The sequence below is a fragment of the Ambystoma mexicanum genome, chromosome 10 (genome assembly GCF_040938575.1).
Source record: "Ambystoma mexicanum isolate Mex_15411 chromosome 10, UKY_AmexF1_1, whole genome shotgun sequence".
In the NCBI taxonomy this organism is placed as follows: domain Eukaryota; kingdom Metazoa; phylum Chordata; class Amphibia; order Caudata; family Ambystomatidae; genus Ambystoma; species Ambystoma mexicanum.
The window spans coordinates 12,684,608-12,703,005 of record NC_090932.1 but is presented as its reverse complement, the minus strand read 5'-3'; the positions used below and the strand labels follow the sequence as shown (position 1 = coordinate 12,703,005).

The following is an 18,398-nucleotide window of genomic DNA, read 5'->3' as shown; positions in this document are numbered from 1 at the left end:
CACATGCATCTCATCAGGGTTCAAAGACATCGGCGTTTCGGCTTTGCTTCTGTAACTGCTCCAAGGGCCAAGGGCGTGGGTCCATGTCTGCCTGGCCATATGGAGGCCAATCCCCTGCTAGACACACCACATCCACCAGCACAATGTCAGTCAAACCTCACACATCATCACTTCATGCTGCAGTAATTGCTGACCTCATCACCACCCCATCCATAGTAATGCACACTCAGCACTCACTCTTGCTGCAGTAATTGCTGACCCCATCAACACCCCATCCATAGTAATGCACACTCAGCACTCGCTCTTGCTGCAGTAATTGCTGACCTCATCACCACTCCATCCATAGTAATGCACACTCAGCACTCGCTCTTGCTGCAGTAATTGCTGACCTCATCACCACTCCATCCATAGTAATGCACACTCAGCACTCGCTCTTGCTGCAGTAATTGCTGACCCCATCAACACCCCATCCATAGTAATGCACACTGAGCACTCGCTCTTGCTGCAGTAATTGCTGACCTCATCACCACCCCATCCATAGTAATGCACACTCAGCACTTGCTCTTGCCACAGTAATTGCTGATATCATCACCATGCCATCATCCACATAATCACAGAACCCCATCCGTAGTAATTCACACCCAGCATTCGCTCTTGCTGCAGTAATTGCTGACCTGATCACCACCCCATCCATAGTATTGCACACTCAGCACTCGCTCTTGCTGCAGTAATTTCTGACCTTATCACGACCCCACCCATAGTAATGCACACTCAGCAGTCGCTCATGCTGCAGTAATTGCCGATCTCATCACCACCCCATCCATAGTAATGCACACTCAGCACTCGCTCTTGCTGCAGTAATTGCTGACCTCATCACCACCCCATCCATAGTAATGCACACTCAGCACTCGCACTTGCTGCAGTAATTGCTGACCCCATCAACACCCCATCCATAGTAATGCACACTGAGCACTCGCTCTTGCTGCAGTAATTGCTGACCTCATCACCACTCCATCCATAGTAATGCACACTCAGCACTCGCTCTTGCTGCAGTAATTGCTGACCCCATCAACACCCCATCCATAGTAATGCACACTGAGCACTCGCTCTTGCTGCAGTAATTGCTGACCTCATCACCACTCCATCCATAGTAATGCACACTGAGCACTCACTCTTGCTGCAGTAATTGCTGACCTCATCACCACTCCATCCATAGTAATGCACACTCAGCACTCGCTCTTGCTGCAGTAATTGCTGACCTCATCACCACTCCATCCATAGTAATGCACACTCAGCACTCGCTCTTGCTGCAGTCATTGCTGATCTCATCAACACCCCATCCATAGTAATGCACACTGAGCACTTGCTCTTGCTGCAGTAATTGCTGACCTCATCACCACCCCATCCATAGTAATGTACACTCAGCACTTGCTCTTGCTGCAGTCATTGCTGATATTATCACCACCCCATGCATAGTAATGCACTTAGCACCCACTCTTGCCACAGTAATTGCTGATATCATCACCACGCCATCATCCACATAATCACAGAACCCCATCCGTAGTAATTCACACCCAGCATTCGCTCTTGCCGCAGTAATTGCTGACCTGATCACCACCCCATCCATAGTATTGCACACTCAGCACTCGCTCTTGCTGCAGTAATTTCTGACCTTATCACGACCCCACCCATAGTAATGCACACTCAGCAGTCGCTCATGCTGCAGTAATTGCCGATCTCATCACCACCCCATCCATAGTAATGCACACTCAGCACTCGCTCTTGCTGCAGTAATTGCTGACCTCATCACCACCCCATCCATAGTAATGCACACTCAGCACTCGCACTTGCTGCAGTAATTGCTGATCTCATCACCACCCCATCCATAGTAATGCACACTCAGCACTCGCTCTTGCTGCAGTAATTGCTGACCTCATCACCACCCCATCCATAGTAATGCACACTCAGCACTCGCACTTGCTGCAGTAATTGCTGATCTCATCACCACCCCATCCATAGTAATGCACACTCAGCACTCGCTCTTGCTGCAGTAATTGCTTATATCGTCACCACCCCATCCATGGTAATGCACACTCAGCAGTCGCGCATGCTGCAGTAATTGCTTATATCATCACCACCCCATCCATAGTAATGCACACTCAGCACACGCACTTGCTGCAGTAATTGCTGATCTCATCACCACCCCATCCATAGTAATGCACACTCAGCACTCGCTCTTGCTGCAGTAATTGCTGATCTCATCACCACCCCATCCATAGTAATGCACACTCAGCAGTCGCTCATGCTGCAGTAATTGCTGACTGAGATGTCATTTAGGGGTCACCAGGGGTCGCACTTGCGACCCCTCAGATTTCCCTTGCTACCCCTGGAGTCTCCCTTGCTAACCCTGGAAACAAAATAAACTTATTTTAAAATGTGTTTTACTGATTGAAGCTCCTGGGCTGTTGCCAATGCCATTTGGCTATTTGAGCTATTTGTCTTTCTGGAATTCCATACAATAATTGCAAGACTCATTAAAGATTTATTTCAGGCTCACTTCAGGTGGTGAGTCACTCATTTAGTCTGTTCTTAAACACCTCAAATTCACAATGCCACAAAATCCTCCAAAAAACATTTACAGTAGAATAGGCATCCATTTTGGACTATGTATTTTTCTTTTCACAAGTTGTAGCATGTTTTTTTCTGCCAAAACATATGGTGAACCATTCTTGTATGAAATGTATATCACGTTACAGTATTATTGTAACCATACTTTTAAAAGTGTAGTACTTAGAAAAAATGTTATGCAATGCCACTTCCTGTTTTATCAAGGGGTAAACGGTCATGTTCAATCGAATCCGTGGTGTCACTTTGGGGTGGGATCAAATGACATCACTTCCTGTGATGTCATCAGATATCAAGGTTAATGTGATGTCACTTCCACGACCCCTGGCATTTTAGTGAAATGGTGTCCCTGATTGCTGATCTCACAATCACACAACCCCATCCATAGTAATGCACACTTGGCAGTCCCTCATGCTGCAGTAATTGCTGATCTCACTACCACCCCATGATCCCCATAACCCACAACCCCACCTGTAGTAATGCACACTCAGCAGTCCCTCATGCTGCAGTAATTGCTGATCTCATCAGCACCCCATGATCCCCATAACCCACAACCCCACCTGTAGTAATGCACACTCAGCAGTCCCTCATGCTGCAGTAATTGCTGATCTCATCAGCACCCCATGATCCCCATAACCCACAACCCCACCTGTAGTAATGCACACTCAGCAGTCCCTCATGCTGCAGTAATTGCTGATCTCATCAGCACCCCATGATCCCCAAAACCCACAACCCCACCTGTAGTAATGCACACTCAGCAGTCCCTCATGCTGCAGTAATTGCTGATCTCATCAGCACCCCATGATCCCCATAACCCGCAACCCCACCTGTAGTAATGCACACTCAGCAGTCCCTCATGCTGCAGTAATTGCTGATCTCACTACCACCCCATGATCCCCATAACCCACAACCCCACCTGTAGTAATGCACACTCAGCAGTCCCTCATGCTGCAGTAATTGCTGATCTCATCACCACCCCATGATCCCCATAACCCACAACCCCACCTGTAGTAATGCACACTCAGCAGTCCCTCATGCTGCAGTAATTGCTGATCTCATCAGCACCCCATGATCCCCATAACCCACAACCCCACCTGTAGTAATGCACACTCAGCAGTCCCTCATGCTGCAGTAATTGCTGATCTCATCAGCACCCCATGATCCCCATAACCCACAACCCCACCTGTAGTAATGCACACTCAGCAGTCCCTCGTGCTGCAGTAATTGCTGATCTCATCAGCACCCCATGATCCCCATAACCCACAACCCCACCTGTAGTAATGCACACTCAGCAGTCCCTCGTGCTGCAGTAATTGCTGATCTCATCAGCACCCCATGATCCCCATAACCCACAACCCCACCTGTAGTAATGCACACTCAGCAGTCCCTTGTGCTGCAGTAATTGCTGATCTCATCAGCACCCCATGATCCCCATAACCCACAACCCCACCTGTAGTAATGCACACTCAGCAGTCCTGCATGCCGCAGTAACTGATGATCTCATCAGCACCCCATGATCCCCATAACCCACAACCCCACCTGTAGTAATGCACACTCAGCAGTCCCTCATGCTGCAGTAATTGCTGATCTCACTACCACCCCATGATCCCCATAACCCACAACCCCACCTGTAGTAATGCACACTCAGCAGTCCCTCATGCTGTAGTAATTGCTGATCTCATCACCACCCCATGATCCCCATAACCCACAACCCCACCTGTAGTAATGCACACTCAGCAGTCCCTCATGCTGCAGTAATTGCTGATCTCATCACCACCCCATGATCCCCATAACCCACAACCCCACCTGTAGTAATGCACAGTCAGCAGTCCCTCATGCTGCAGTAATTGCTGATCTCATCAGCACCCCATGATCCCCATAACCCACAACCCCACCTGTAGTAATGCACACTCAGCAGTCCCTCATGCTGCAGTAATTGCTGATCTCATCAGCACCCCATGATCCCCATAACCCACAACCCCACCTGTAGTAATGCACACTCAGCAGTCCTGCATGCCGCAGTAACTGATGATCTCATCAGCACCCCATGATCCCCATAACCCACAACCCCACCTGTAGTAATGCACACTCAGCAGTCCCTCATGCTGCAGTAATTGCTGATCTCACTACCACCCCATGATCCCCAAAACCCACAACCCCACCTGTAGTAATGCACACTCAGCAGTCCCTCATGCTGCAGTAATTGCTGATCTCATCACCACCCCATGATCCCCATAACCCACAACCCCACCTGTAGTAATGCACACTCAGCAGTCCCTCATGCTGCAGTAATTGCTGATCTCACTACCACCCCATGATCCCCATAACCCACAACCCCACCTGTAGTAATGCACACTCAGCAGTCCCTCATGCTGCAGTAATTGCTGATCTCATCACCACCCCATGATCCCCATAACCCACAACCCCACCTGTAGTAATGCACACTCAGCAGTCCCTCATGCTGCAGTAATTGCTGATCTCATCAGCACCCCATGATCCCCATAACCCACAACCCCACCCGTAGTAATGCACACTCAGCAGTCCCTCATGCCGCAGTAATTGCTGATCTCATCAGCACCCCATGATCCCCATAACCCACAACCCCACCTGTAGTAATGCACACTCAGCAGTCCCTCATGCTGCAGTAATTGCTGATCTCACCAGCACACACAGTCTTGATAATCTTTTGTCACAGAGAACGGAACCGCCCCTCCACCACATACCCCCTCGTGCTCCCAACTGCTGAGGATATTAGACTGAACAAATTGAGCAGCCAGGAAGGACAAGCAGAGGCCACTCAATCATTCACACAGGGGGTCCTTCCACACACCCTGGTTCACAATGCCTGTAAATACCCAGCATACAGAAATCCAAGCTGGATACCCTGGGGGCAGTGCGGAGTGCACTGGGGACCCCAGGGGCAGTGTGGAGTGTGCTGAGGGACTCCAGGGGCAGTGTAGAGTGTGCTGCGGTACCACAGGGGCAGTGTGGAGTGTGCTGAGGGACCCCAAGAGCAGTGTGGAGTGTGCTGAGGGACCCCAGGAGCAGTGTGGAGTGTGCTGGGGTACCACAGGGGCACTTGAAGTACCCAGGGGCAGTGTGAAGTGCGCTGGGGTACCCCAGGGCCAGTGTGGAGTGCACTGCAATTGCTCTGATGAAGGACCTCCCTGAGTTGCAATCAAGAGAACAGCAAGTCTTTGGGTGATGATCCAATGGCGACCCAATTGTCTCGCCCACCCTCAGACTCCAAATGATGGTGGGTCTCTAAACATTCCTAGCAATACGACAATCACCACTGTCACACCTAACACAATCACTGCATCGAGTCTGATCTGCAAGTCTCACTTAGGCACCTTGCTAGGAGGTAGCACTGCAAGGTCTCCTGGTCTACGTGCCCCTTTCGTAGAGACAATGAGTCGCTGCTTGAAGAATACGCAGCAATACTCACCCCGGCGTCTTCATCCTCAGGATATTCAACCGGTACCCAGGACACGGATGCGGGGGTCGAACCCTCTGGGCCTTGGGCTTCAACCATAATGACACGACTGCGTTTGGGGATCATGCCCGAATTCTTTGCGACAGTAGTTGCCGTCTGGATGTTATCTCCTGCAGAATGAATGGATGCAGAGATCACTCGTTATCATAAGGATGTATGAAGCTCCTGCAGGAAGCCATTGCTTCAGAGTTCGCAGGTTGAGATCCTCATGACACCGAAGTCTGGGTAACTTTCTAATACCTTGATGATGAGGATATTGTAGGTGACCCAAGACCTCTATCATGTGACTCACCATGGCCCTTCCCTCCCCCAACACATCCTCATGTCAGTTGCCTCCTGTCCTCAGCATCGTTTGCAAAATAACTCACTTTTTTAAAACCCCAAAATAGTACAATGGACAGAATGTCCTTTTGGTTGGATGGCGTCCTTTAGAGAGGACACGCCCCATATCCCCCCTAACGACTATACACATATGATTTCATGTGTAGAGACCAGGACATTTTCCCTTTTTGCATTACGATATAAATCAATGAAATAGGCAGTACTGTGAGTACCTTTATTCCTAACAGTGCTACTACTGATAGAAGTAATGATGATATGAGCGGGAGTACCTGTGATCATGACGATGCGGATGTTGGCGGCACTCAGCTCTTTCAGGATGGCGTTCGTCTCCGGCTTCAGGCGGTTCTCTAATATCAGTAACCCCAGAAATTCCAAGTCTGACTCCAAGTTTTCCCTAAATTTGCACACAGGACAATGCAATCACACTCAGGTTGCTCTTAGCGTAAGTGACACTGACATACGGGGACACAGCGTTATAGTATATCCCGTGACACACACCGCGGAACCTGAGGCGACATCAAGTCTTCGCTGGCCCCCCAAAGGCACAGGTCAGCAGTACTTTGTGGGGTCATCGAGACACAGTGGTTAGAAATCAGCCATCCCACTTCCAAACTCACGTATGAAGCCATTAGCACATGGCACCGACACATTCTCCGACACCATTACCTTTCCCTTCCTGTCCCACTGGACCCTTTGTTCAACACTTTGCATCATCCCAGCACCGGTCATGAAGGACACAGAAAAGTTGGCCAACAACATTAGACATTGAATCCATGGGTGACATGACAACATCCCAGGCCCCAGACCTTCCTACTTGGGGTTTACTCTGCTGTAGCAAGAGCAATGATACTGGCAGAGAGCGTGAGTCGTATAGTGGGAAGACAGATGCAGAAACCTTTGGTGTTAATAGATGCTGATCGGAAGTACCCGTTACCCGTGTGCCGATATGAGTCTCTCTCTGCTGTTTGTGGTTGGAACCAACTGGGTAGATTAGCCATATCGGCAGCCCCCCAGATTGTGGAGTGCAAGAAGTAGCAGCATGGTTCTTTATAGAAGATGGATAGGGTCTTCATTTTGATTTCACCGAGATTAAAGGTGTGGACCAGTGGCAAACAGAAGAGGTTCCAGGAGTCAGCTTGGTTCCCACAGAAGGTAGCGCCAAGGTTTTGAAAAATGCTTGTAGTAAATTAGTCTGAGTTCCTAGTGCACAGTGTTTAGTCAGTTGCTATTGTTTTCTTTTCTTTCAAAGTGGATAATTAAATCTTTTATAATGTGCGTAATATCGGAGATCAGTCTCGATGCGTGGGACTGGGATTGGAATATGTGTTGCTCTTCATTGGTTTGCTTCCAAAAGAAACGCGTTGCCCCTGAGCTACCCTCCCAGACAGTGCTTGGTTGAAAAGTGGAGTCAGGAGCTGTTTCCTGAAAGTTGGGTGGTTCTCCTCAAGGCAGGAAGGTTTGGGTGGGGGTGTTCCACAGTTCTGTGGCCAGAAATGAAAAAAGGATCCTCCTTGTGGTTTCTTGCTGACATGGGGGACTAGTAAAAGTGCAGCACTTCTGGACTTTAGTGTTCTGGAAGGAGTGTGCTGTTGAAACTCACTTCTGAAGGAGATGCCCTCCCCGTAGTATGAATGATGGCTGATGCACAATGTTTTGAAATACACCCTTTTTTTAATGGGTCCCCAGGGGAAAGTACACAATTCTAGCGTGATATGTTCAAATCGCTTCTTTCTGAGAGTCAGTCTATAGGTGCATCCATCTGTCAATCTGGCATCTCCTTACTGGGACAAACCCTTGGACCCACCCCCAGATGTACCCCGCATTGTGGGCACCTGCGGAGCAAGTGCCATCCCTCACTGAGGAGTCGTGTGCATTTTGAGGTCTATACTTGCGGGAGTGGCCTTTTTGTGCACAGTTTGCATGGCTCTGTATGTCCCAGCAATGACCACCCGTCGTGTCCTGCTTTTGTGCGTCTGACCCCTTTGCTCTTTTAGGCCCCCACAATACTTCCTGATGGATCCGGAAGCTGCTTACCTTGGAATGCTGTCAAAGTCATCGTGAGTGCCCACGTCCATGTGCTTATGTGCCAGCCCGATAACCCGGAGCCCTTGAAATGTGTAGATCTCCAGCTCCTTGGCAAATGAGTCCGGGACTGTCAGAAAGAGAGAAAGAGCACTTCCGGGATAAGTTCAGAGTTCACAGGCCATGGCAGGGGATTTCCTCATTGCAAACATGAGGCCTTCCACCAATCTACAGGGATATCACACGATCCAAATATCCTCCGTTCGTTAACACTTAGACATATGACTTAACACATAGAAACACTTGTGTACAGGTGCGTTATAAATGACACATCATATCATTCATTAACCTCATGACTTCCTGTCTGTGATTCAGTGCACCCCCAGCCCCCTCTCTCTATAGCTGGAATCTAAAGGTGGGAGGGGCTGAGTGGGGGAGGGGACTGTAGCTACCCCAATGCCTGTACAAGGAGCCTCCCTGACCTTTGGAGAGGAGGGGCTGAGTGGGGTCACTGAGGCTATATGCAGGGTGACCTTAGCTTCACAATCTTACCCTAGGGCAGGCCACCAACACAAAAGTGTTAATTTCCAGTCATCACTTCCGGTATAAATTGTAGTCATAATAGAAATGTTGCGCGGGTCTTACTGAGCAAAGCACACGATGAAAGTCTGCAATGGCCATGCGCACCATTTCCTATTGCACTCCTTTGAAATAGATGAATGAGAGCACTTGGCCAAATGGCACCAACGACAGTTTCTGGATGCTTTGCTTCAAATCGACTAGCCTTTTTGATAATAAAGCTGACCTTTATATTTGATTAATGTCTGGGGGATAACAGGGGTGTATGCATCATGCATTAAGTGCACAATCTACACTGGACTGGTCTCCTTTGTCACATAATTGGCCATTACATTTAAGTGTGTGTAGGTGTGCACCCTGCATGCTCATTTGGAAACCCTCAAGGTATGGGTGAGCAATGCAAATGGCCGCAGCATGGATCATGCTTTTGGGGCCTGAGCCCCGTCCTGGCTGAATTAGGGAAGTGGGCGTGAGAGGGGAAGCCGGGTATCAAGGCAAGGATGTCTGAGCATGTAGGGCTGTGTACCTGCCCAGTCCCCAATGAACGTGCATCCTTGGAGCAGTATATGTAAGGACAGGAAACGTAAATCGTCAGCACGCTCATTATGTTGCTGATTAATGGTTCCCCGTGCTTAACAAATTCTAACCTCTCATCAGATCTTCTATCGCCCATCTCTCTCTTGCGAGTGGGCGAGGTGCAGAGTGGCAGAGCTTCCTGAAAGTCATGAGGCGAGTGGCGGACTCCAGATCACTGGAACCTCACACTTCAGTGCTGAACTTACATTTAATGAGTCATAGTGAGTTTGTATCCATTCAACCATTGGACTCCCAGACAACAATAGGATGAGGCTTCAGAGGAAAGATCAGGACGTGTGGCCAGAGCCATTTGGGTGCACACCTGCAAATACCCCTCCACACTGGCATCCAGGGTCATGCCATGTGCTGATTTCCACACTGGCATCCAGGGTCATGCCCTGTGCTGATTTCCACACTGGCATCCAGGGTCATGCCTGTACTGATTTCCACACTGGCATCCAGGGTCATGCCCTGTGCTGATTTCCACACTGGCATCCAGGGCCATGCCATGTGCTGATTTCCACACTGGCATCCAGGGCCTTGCCCTGTGCTGATTTGCTGATTTCCACACTGGCATCGAGGGTCATGCCACGTGCTGATTTCCACACTGGCATCCAGGGCCATGGCATGTGCTGATTTCCACACTGGCATCCAGGGCCATGCCATGTGCTGATTTCCACACTGGCATCCAGGGCCTTGCCCTGTGCTGATTTCCACACTGGCATCCAGGGTCATGCCACGTGCTGATTTCCACACTGGCATCCAGGGCCATGGCATGTGCTGATTTCCACACTGGCATCCAGGGTCATGCCTGTACTGATTTTCACACTGGCATCCAGAGTCATGCCCTGTGCTGATTTCCACACTAGCATCCAGGGCCATGCCATGTGCTGATTTCCACACTGGCATCCAGGGCCTTGCCCTGTGCTGATTTACACGCTGGCATCCAGGGCCATGCCACGTGCTGATTTCCACACTGGCATCCAGGGCCATGGCATGTGCTGATTTCCACACTGGCATCCAGGGTCATGCCCTGTGTTGATTTCCACACTGGCATCCAGGGCCATGCCATGTGCTGATTTCCACACTGGCATCCAGGGCCTTGCCCTGTGCTGATTTCCACACTGGCATCCAGGGTCATGCCATGTGCTGATTTCCACACTGGCATCCAGGGCCATGACATGTGCTGATTTCCACACTGGCATCCAGGGTCATGCCTGTACTGATTTCCACACTGGCATCCAGGGTCATGCCCTGTGCTGATTTCCACACTGGCATCCAGGGCCATGCCATGTGCTGATTTCCACACTGGCATCCAGGGCCTTGCCCTGTGCTGATTTCCACACTGGCATCCAGGGTCATGCCACGTGCTGATTTCCACACTGGCATCCAGGGCCATGGCATGTGCTGATTTCCACACTGGCATCCAAGGTCATGCCCTGTGCTGATTTCCACACTAGCATCCAGGGCCATGCCCTGTGCTGATTTCCACACTGGCATCCAGGGCCATGCCGTGTGCTGACCTTCACCCTGGCATCCAGGCCCATGCTGTGTGCTGATTTCCACACTGGCCACCAGGGTCATGCCATGTGCTGACCTCCACACTGGCATCCAGGGTCATGCCATGTGCTGATTTCCACACTGGCATCCAGGGTCATGCCCTGTACTGATTTCCACACTAGCATCCAGTGTCATGCCCTGTGCTGATTTCCACACTGCCATCCAGGGCATCCAGGGTCATACTGTGTGCTGACTTCCACACTGGCATCCAGGGCCATGCCATGTGCTGATCTCCACACTGGAATCCAGGGTCATGCTCTGTGCTGACCTCCACACTGGCATCCATGGTCATGTGATGCGCTGGTTTCCACACTGGCATCCAGGGTCATGCCATATTTGACCTCCACACTGGCATCCAGGGTCATGCCATGTGCGGCATCCAGGGTCATGCCGTGTGCTAATTTCCACACTGGCATCCAGGGCCATGCCGTGTGCTGACCTCCACACTGGCATCCAGGGTCATGCCATGTGCTGATTTCCACACTGGCATCCAGGGTCATGCTGTGTGCTGACTTCCACACTGGCATCCAGGGTCATGCCATGTGCTGATTTCCACACTGGAATCCAGGGCCGTGCCATGTGCTGACCTCCACACTGGCATCCAGGTTCATGCCATGTGCTGACCTCCAAACTGGCATCCAGGGTCGTGCCGTGTGATTATTTCCACAATGGCATTCAGGGTCATGCCCTGTGTATGATTTTCACACTGGCATCCAGGATCATGCCCTGTGCTGATTTCCACACTGGCATCCAGGGTCATAGCATGTGCTGATTTCCACACTGGCATCCAGGGCATCCAGGGTCATGCTGTGTGCTGACTTCCAGACTGGCATCTAGGGCCGTGCCATGCGCTTATTTCCACACTGGCATCCAGGGTCATGCCCTGTGCTGACCTCCACACTGGCATCCATGGTCATGTGATGTGCTGATTTCCACACTGGCATCCAGGGTCATGCCATGTGTTGACTGCCACACTGGCATCCAGGGTCATGCCATGTGCTGATTTCCACACTGACGTCCAGGGTCATGCCCTGTGCTGATTTCCACACTGGCATCCAGGGCCATGCCATGTGCTGAGTTCCACACTGGCATCCAGGGTCATGCCTGTACTGATTTTCACACTGGCATCCAGGGTCATGCCCTGTGCGGCATCCAGGGTCATGCATGTGATGATTTCCACAGTGGCATCCAGGGTCATGCCATGTACTGATTTCCACACTGACATCCAGGGTCATGCCCTGTGCTAATTTCCACACTGGCATCCAGGGCCATACCATGTGCTGATTTCCACACTGGCATCCAGGCTCATGCAGTGTGCTGACTTCCACACTGGCATCCAGGGCCATGCCATGTGCTGACCTTCACACTTGCATCCAGGGTTATGCCATGTGTTGACCTCCACACTGACATCCAGGGTCATGCCATGTGCGGCATCCAGGGTCATGACATGTGCTGATTTCCTCACTGGCATCCATGGTCATGGCCTGTGCTTATTTCCATACTGGCATTCAGGGCCATGCCATGTGCTGATTTCCACACTGGCATCCAGGTTCATGCCTGTACTGATTTCCACACTGACATCCAGGGTCATGCTGTGTGCTGACTTCCACACTAGCATCCAGGACACGCCATGTGCTGACCTCCACACTGGCATCCAGGGTCATGCCCTGTGCTGATTTCCACACTGGCATCCAGGGTCATGCCATGTGTTGACCTCCACATTGGCATCCAGGGTAATGCCATGTGCGGCATTCAGGGTCATGGCATCCAGGGTCATGCCCTGTGCTGATTTCCACACTGGCATCCAGGGTCATGCCATGTGTTGACCTCCACATTGGCATCCAGGGTAATGCCATGTGCGGCATTCAGGGTCATGGCATCCAGGGTCATGCCCTGTGCTGATTTCCACACTGGCATTCAGGGCCATGCCATGTGCTGATTTCCACACTGGCATCCAGCGCCATGCCATGTCCTGATTTCCACACTGGCATCCAGGTTCATGCCTGTACTGTTTTCCACACTGACATCCAGGGTCATGCTGTGTGCTGACTTCTACACTAGCATCCAAGACACGCCATGTGCTGACCTCCACACTGGCATCCAGGGTCATGCCCTGTGCTGATTTCCACACTGTCATCCAGGGTCATGCCATATGTTGACCTCCACATTGGCATCCAGGGTAATGCCATGTGCGGCATTCAGTGTCATGGCATCCAGGGTCATGCCCTGTGCTGATTTCCAGACTGGCATTCAGGGCCATGCCATGTGCTGATTTCCACACTGGCATCCAGGGTCATGCCTGTACTGATTTCCACACTGGGATCCAGGGTAATGCCCTGTGCTGATTTCCACACTGGCATCCATGGCCTTGCCCTGTGCTGATTTCCACACTGGCATCCAGGGTCATGCCATGTGCTGATTTCCACCCTGGCATCCAGGGCCATGGCATGTGCTGATTTCCACACGGGCATCCAGGGTCATGCCGTGTGCTGATTTCCACATTGGCATCCAGGGCCATGCCTTGTGCTGATTTCCACACTGGCCACCAGGGTCATGCCATGTGCTGACCTCCACACTGACATCCAGGGTCATGCCATGTGCTGATTTCCACACTGGCATCCAGGGTCATGCCCTTTTTATGATTTTACACTGGCATCCAGGGTCATGCCCTGTACTGAGTTCCACACTGGCATCCAGTGTCATGCCCTGTGCTGATTTCCACACTGGCCTCCAGGGTATCCAGGGTCTTACTGTGTGCTGACTTCCACACTGGCATCCAGGGCCATGCCATGTGCTGATGTCCACACTGGCATCCAGGGTCATGCCCTGTGCTGACCTCCACACTGGCATCCATGGTCATGCTATGCACTGATTTCCACACTGGCATCCAGGGTCATGTGCTGTGCTGATTTCCACACTGGCATCCAGGGTCATGCCATGTGCTGATTTCCACACTGGCATCCGGGGTCGTGCCATGTGGTGATTTCCACACTGGCATCCACGGTCATGCCATGTGCTGATTTCCACACTGTCATCCGGGGTCATGCCATGTGCTGATTTCCACACTGGCATCCGGGGTCACGCCATGTGCTGATTTCCACACTGGCATCTGGGGTCTTGCCATATGCTGATTTCCACACTGGCATCTGGGGTCTTGCCATGTGCTGATTTCCACACTGGCATCCGGGGTCATGCCATGTGCTGATTTGCACACTGGCATCCGGGGTCATGCCATGTGGTGATTTCGTTTGTAGAATTGTACTAGCGTCTTCCCTTCTATTGGGCCTTGGCAGTGCTTTGTTTTTTGTGTGGGAAATTAATGTGTTGTTGGTAAAGACAGAGCTGGCGACATTATCAAGATATTCACAGGATCACATGAACGACCTCAGTGACCCACAAACAGGCCACTGTCCAGCTGGTCCACTCAAGAATCAAGGCGCGGAAAGAATGCAGAGGTGGTGGCCCATCCCTGGATAAGGATCTCCTGCCAGTGGTGGACCACGCTATGGCCCTACAGTGTCCCCTGGTCCCCAGTCAATCACTGACCCACTATCACTGCACCTTTGGGGAATATTCCTGTTGGGAAGCAGTCCTCCCAGATGTGTGTGCAAAGCAGGCATTGGCAAAGCCAAGGGTTTGGGCATGGCTAAAGGGAACTCAAGGGAAGTCCTTCAGCAGTGTAGCCTCCTCCTGGGAGAGGCTGCACAGTGACCCCGGACACACCGTCTGCTGGCGGCTCTAGCTTGAGGACACTAGAGGAGTGTCGCATCCTCGTGCCCCCGAGACTGCCAGCACGCCTTTGCCTTGGCCCATGTGTCTTTCAGTGTTTATAGTCTATGGCATGCCACATTGTAAAAATGTTTCATAATATTGATATTGATATTTGATTTATATAGCGCCTATACACGACGTGTTTCAAAGCGCTTCAAAGCGGTGGAGGGAGCAAGGGTAAAATGCAACGACATTCTTATAAGGCCTTGAGACATGAATAATGGGCAAATAAAGCTATCGTACTAGGCTTGGGGACACTCCTGATAGCGCAAGAGCAATGAACACAAAATGATGGGGGGTGAAGTGGGGGGATATCCCTGGCTGCCTATGTGTGACATTTACAAATCAGTTATCAGCGGTGAAGGGTGGCCCCGCGGTGCCCCTTTGAGCAGAACTGCAAAGCCTCAGAGGCTCACACGAATGTGCCAACTCTGCGCCAGGGCACGGTATCTAAAGTGCATGGGCAGGTCCTCTGAACGATGGACCACCACACTGCACGAGTAACCACCACACCGCAAGAGTAACCACCACACTGCATGAGGAACCACCACACCGCAAGAGTAACCACCACACTGCATGAGTAACCACCACACTGCATGAGTAACCACCACAACCACCACACTGCACGAGTAACCACCACACTGCAAGAGTAAAAACCACACTGCATGAGGAACCACCACACTACACGAGTAACCACCACACTGCATGAGTAACCACCACACTGCATGAGTAACCACCACAACCACCACACTGCACGAGTAACCACCACACTGCAAGAGTAAAAACCACACCGCATGAGTAACCACCACACCGCATGAGTAACCACCACACTGCATGAGTAACCACCACACCGCATGAGTAACCACCACACTGCATGAGTAACCAACCCACTGCACAAGTGACCACCACACTGCATGAGTAACCACCACACTGCACGAGTAACCACCACACTGCACGAGTAACCACCACACTGCATGAGGAACCAACACACTGCACAAGTAACCACCATGCTGCATGAGTAACCACCACACTGCACGAGTAACCACCACACTGCATGAGGAACCACCACAACCACCACACTGCACGAGTAATCACCACACTGCATGAGGAACCACCACACTGCATGAGTAACCACCACACTGCATGAGTAACCACCACACTGCACGAGTAACCACCACACCGCAAGAGTAACCACCACACTGCATGAGTAACCACCACATTGCACGAGTAACCACCACACCGCATGAGTAACCACCACACTGCATGAGTGACCACCACACTGCATGAGCAACCACCACACCGCAACACTGCGACACCACCATGGGGCAGAGCCTAAGGTGGACCTTGCCTTACCTGTTTCTGGTTTACAAAAACTGGCCACCATCTCCGGGGCCCCCTTCATGTAAACCGTGGCCTGGTTCTCTCCAGTCGCCTGCGTCACCACCGTCATCCTCTGGAGCCCAGACGAGAAGGGGTACTGGAAGATGATGGCAATGCCCTCCGGTGACCTCTATGGAAAGCAAGCAGAGAGGGGTCCCGTTGGTAGAAGCCTCGAGTAGCATTCCCCCTCGTGCTGACCCTCTGGACACACACATCCTATCGCGAGCCTGTGATACGTGACGTGATGGCCCCACTAGGATCTCCCAGAGCCTGCTCCATGGCTTAAAGCAGCTCTATCTAGGCGCGGGCCCTACCACTCCTCGGCTGCTGATCCTTGCTCAAGTCATCAGCCACAGCAGAACCCAGTGACGCAACATAGCCTTCCACCATTTCACTGGAAGGAGAACCATGCAATCACCCCAGTCATGTTAGACAAGACCGTCCAACAGCCTGATCTCAAAATGCCCATGGGTCCTTTCTAGTTCCCCCGCCTTTACTCTCTTGCCAACTCCAGTGCGTCTCTCCAGTTCTCCCACCTATACACTCTCTGTATCCTATGCCTGTCTCTCCCTTTCTCCCAAATGTACTCTTTCTATCTCTATGCCCGTCTCTCCAGTACTCCCGCCTTTACACTCTTTCTATCTCTGTGCTTGTCTCTTAATTTCTCTCGCCTTTACACTCTTTCTATCTCTGTGCTTGTCTCTCCATTTCTCCCCTCTATTCTTTTTTTTACTTTTCTTCACTGTTTCTTTTATTTTACCCTCCCTCTCTCTTTTCATGTCTTCCCTTTTCCCTTTTCTCACATTCCCTCTTTTATGTCTTGTCTATTGCTTCTGTTCTTTATACTTACTCACCCTTTTTCTCTACCTCTCATTTTCTCCTTCCTCCTTTTTGTCTTTAGCATTTTTCCATCATACACTACTTTGTGTCATCCCTTTGCTTTTTCCCCATTTCTCGCTCTCCACCAATTCTCCCAGTGCCTCTCTTCAACATTTATTTCATTCTTGAGCCATCACTTCTATCACTTTCTCTACTTCTTCCCACTCGCCCCCTTCCCCATTCACTCTTTGCCATTCTCTCAATCTCTCCCCATCTCTCTCCTTCCCCAAGTCTCTCAATTCTTGCTCATGTCTCTCATTTTCATTGTTCTCTCCCAGTCATTCTTTCTTTCTCTCCGTATTCCACATGTTTAAACTGTCTCCTCCTTATGTGTCCAACTCCCCCGCTCTGTCCCAATCCTCTCCTTCTGTCACCCGCCTTCCTCTCTTCTTCCCCTGATGATTCTGATGAATTCTACAGTATCTAACAAACTTTGCAACTTGGCAACCGGTTTCTAAGCACTAGGTGGGAGTTTGTTGCAAGGGTAGTATTGCCCACCTGCATGACTTACCCACTCGCCTCTCATTCTTGGTCTTGAAGTGCAGGAATCAATGTGTGGATCTTTGACCTCAAAGATGTGGTGTGATATCTTACATACCCGGAGACCTCAGAGATGTGGTGTGATGTTTTACAAGCTCTGCAACCTCAGATATGTGGTGTGATATCTTACATGCTCACTGACCGCAGAGATGCAGTGTGATATCTTAGATGCCCTGTGTCTTTAGAGATGTGGTGTGATATCATAAATGCTCGGTGGCCTGGAATATGTGGTGTGATATCTTACATGCTCTGCAACCACATATATGAGGTGTGATATCTTAGATGCCCTGTGAGCTCAGAGATGTGATGTGATATCTTAAATGCGGTGTGATAGCTTAGATGCCATGCAGCCTCAGAGATGTGGTCTGATATCTTAGATGCTCCGTGGCCTCAGAGATGCAGTGTGATATCTTAGATGCCCTTTGGCCTCAGAGATGCAGTGTGATATCTTAGATGCCCTGTGGCCTCAGAGATGCAGGGTGATACCTTAGATGCCCTGTGGCCTCAGAGATATGGTGTGATATCTTAGATTCCCTGACACCTCAGAGATGTGGTTTGGTATCATAGATGCCCTGAGACCTCAGAGATGCGGTGTGATATGTTAGATGCCTTGTAACCTCAGAAATGT

The 18,398-nt window shown here is 50.8% G+C and overlaps 1 protein-coding gene across 1 annotated transcript in view; it reads right to left on the bottom strand.

Annotated features, from left to right (window-relative positions):
• The window catches only part of LOC138492787 (probable cation-transporting ATPase 13A4), a 302,290-nt gene that overhangs the window by 139,491 nt on the left and 144,401 nt on the right, over positions 1 to 18,398 (bottom strand). Inside the window, exons 17-20 of the mRNA XM_069620146.1 lie at positions 16,325 to 16,481; positions 8,498 to 8,615; positions 6,733 to 6,857; positions 6,074 to 6,231 (exon numbers count right to left, since the gene is read on the bottom strand). Coding sequence (XP_069476247.1) covers positions 6,074 to 6,231; positions 6,733 to 6,857; positions 8,498 to 8,615; positions 16,325 to 16,481 — 558 coding nt within the window. The remainder of the gene's footprint in view (positions 1 to 6,073; positions 6,232 to 6,732; positions 6,858 to 8,497; positions 8,616 to 16,324; positions 16,482 to 18,398) is intronic.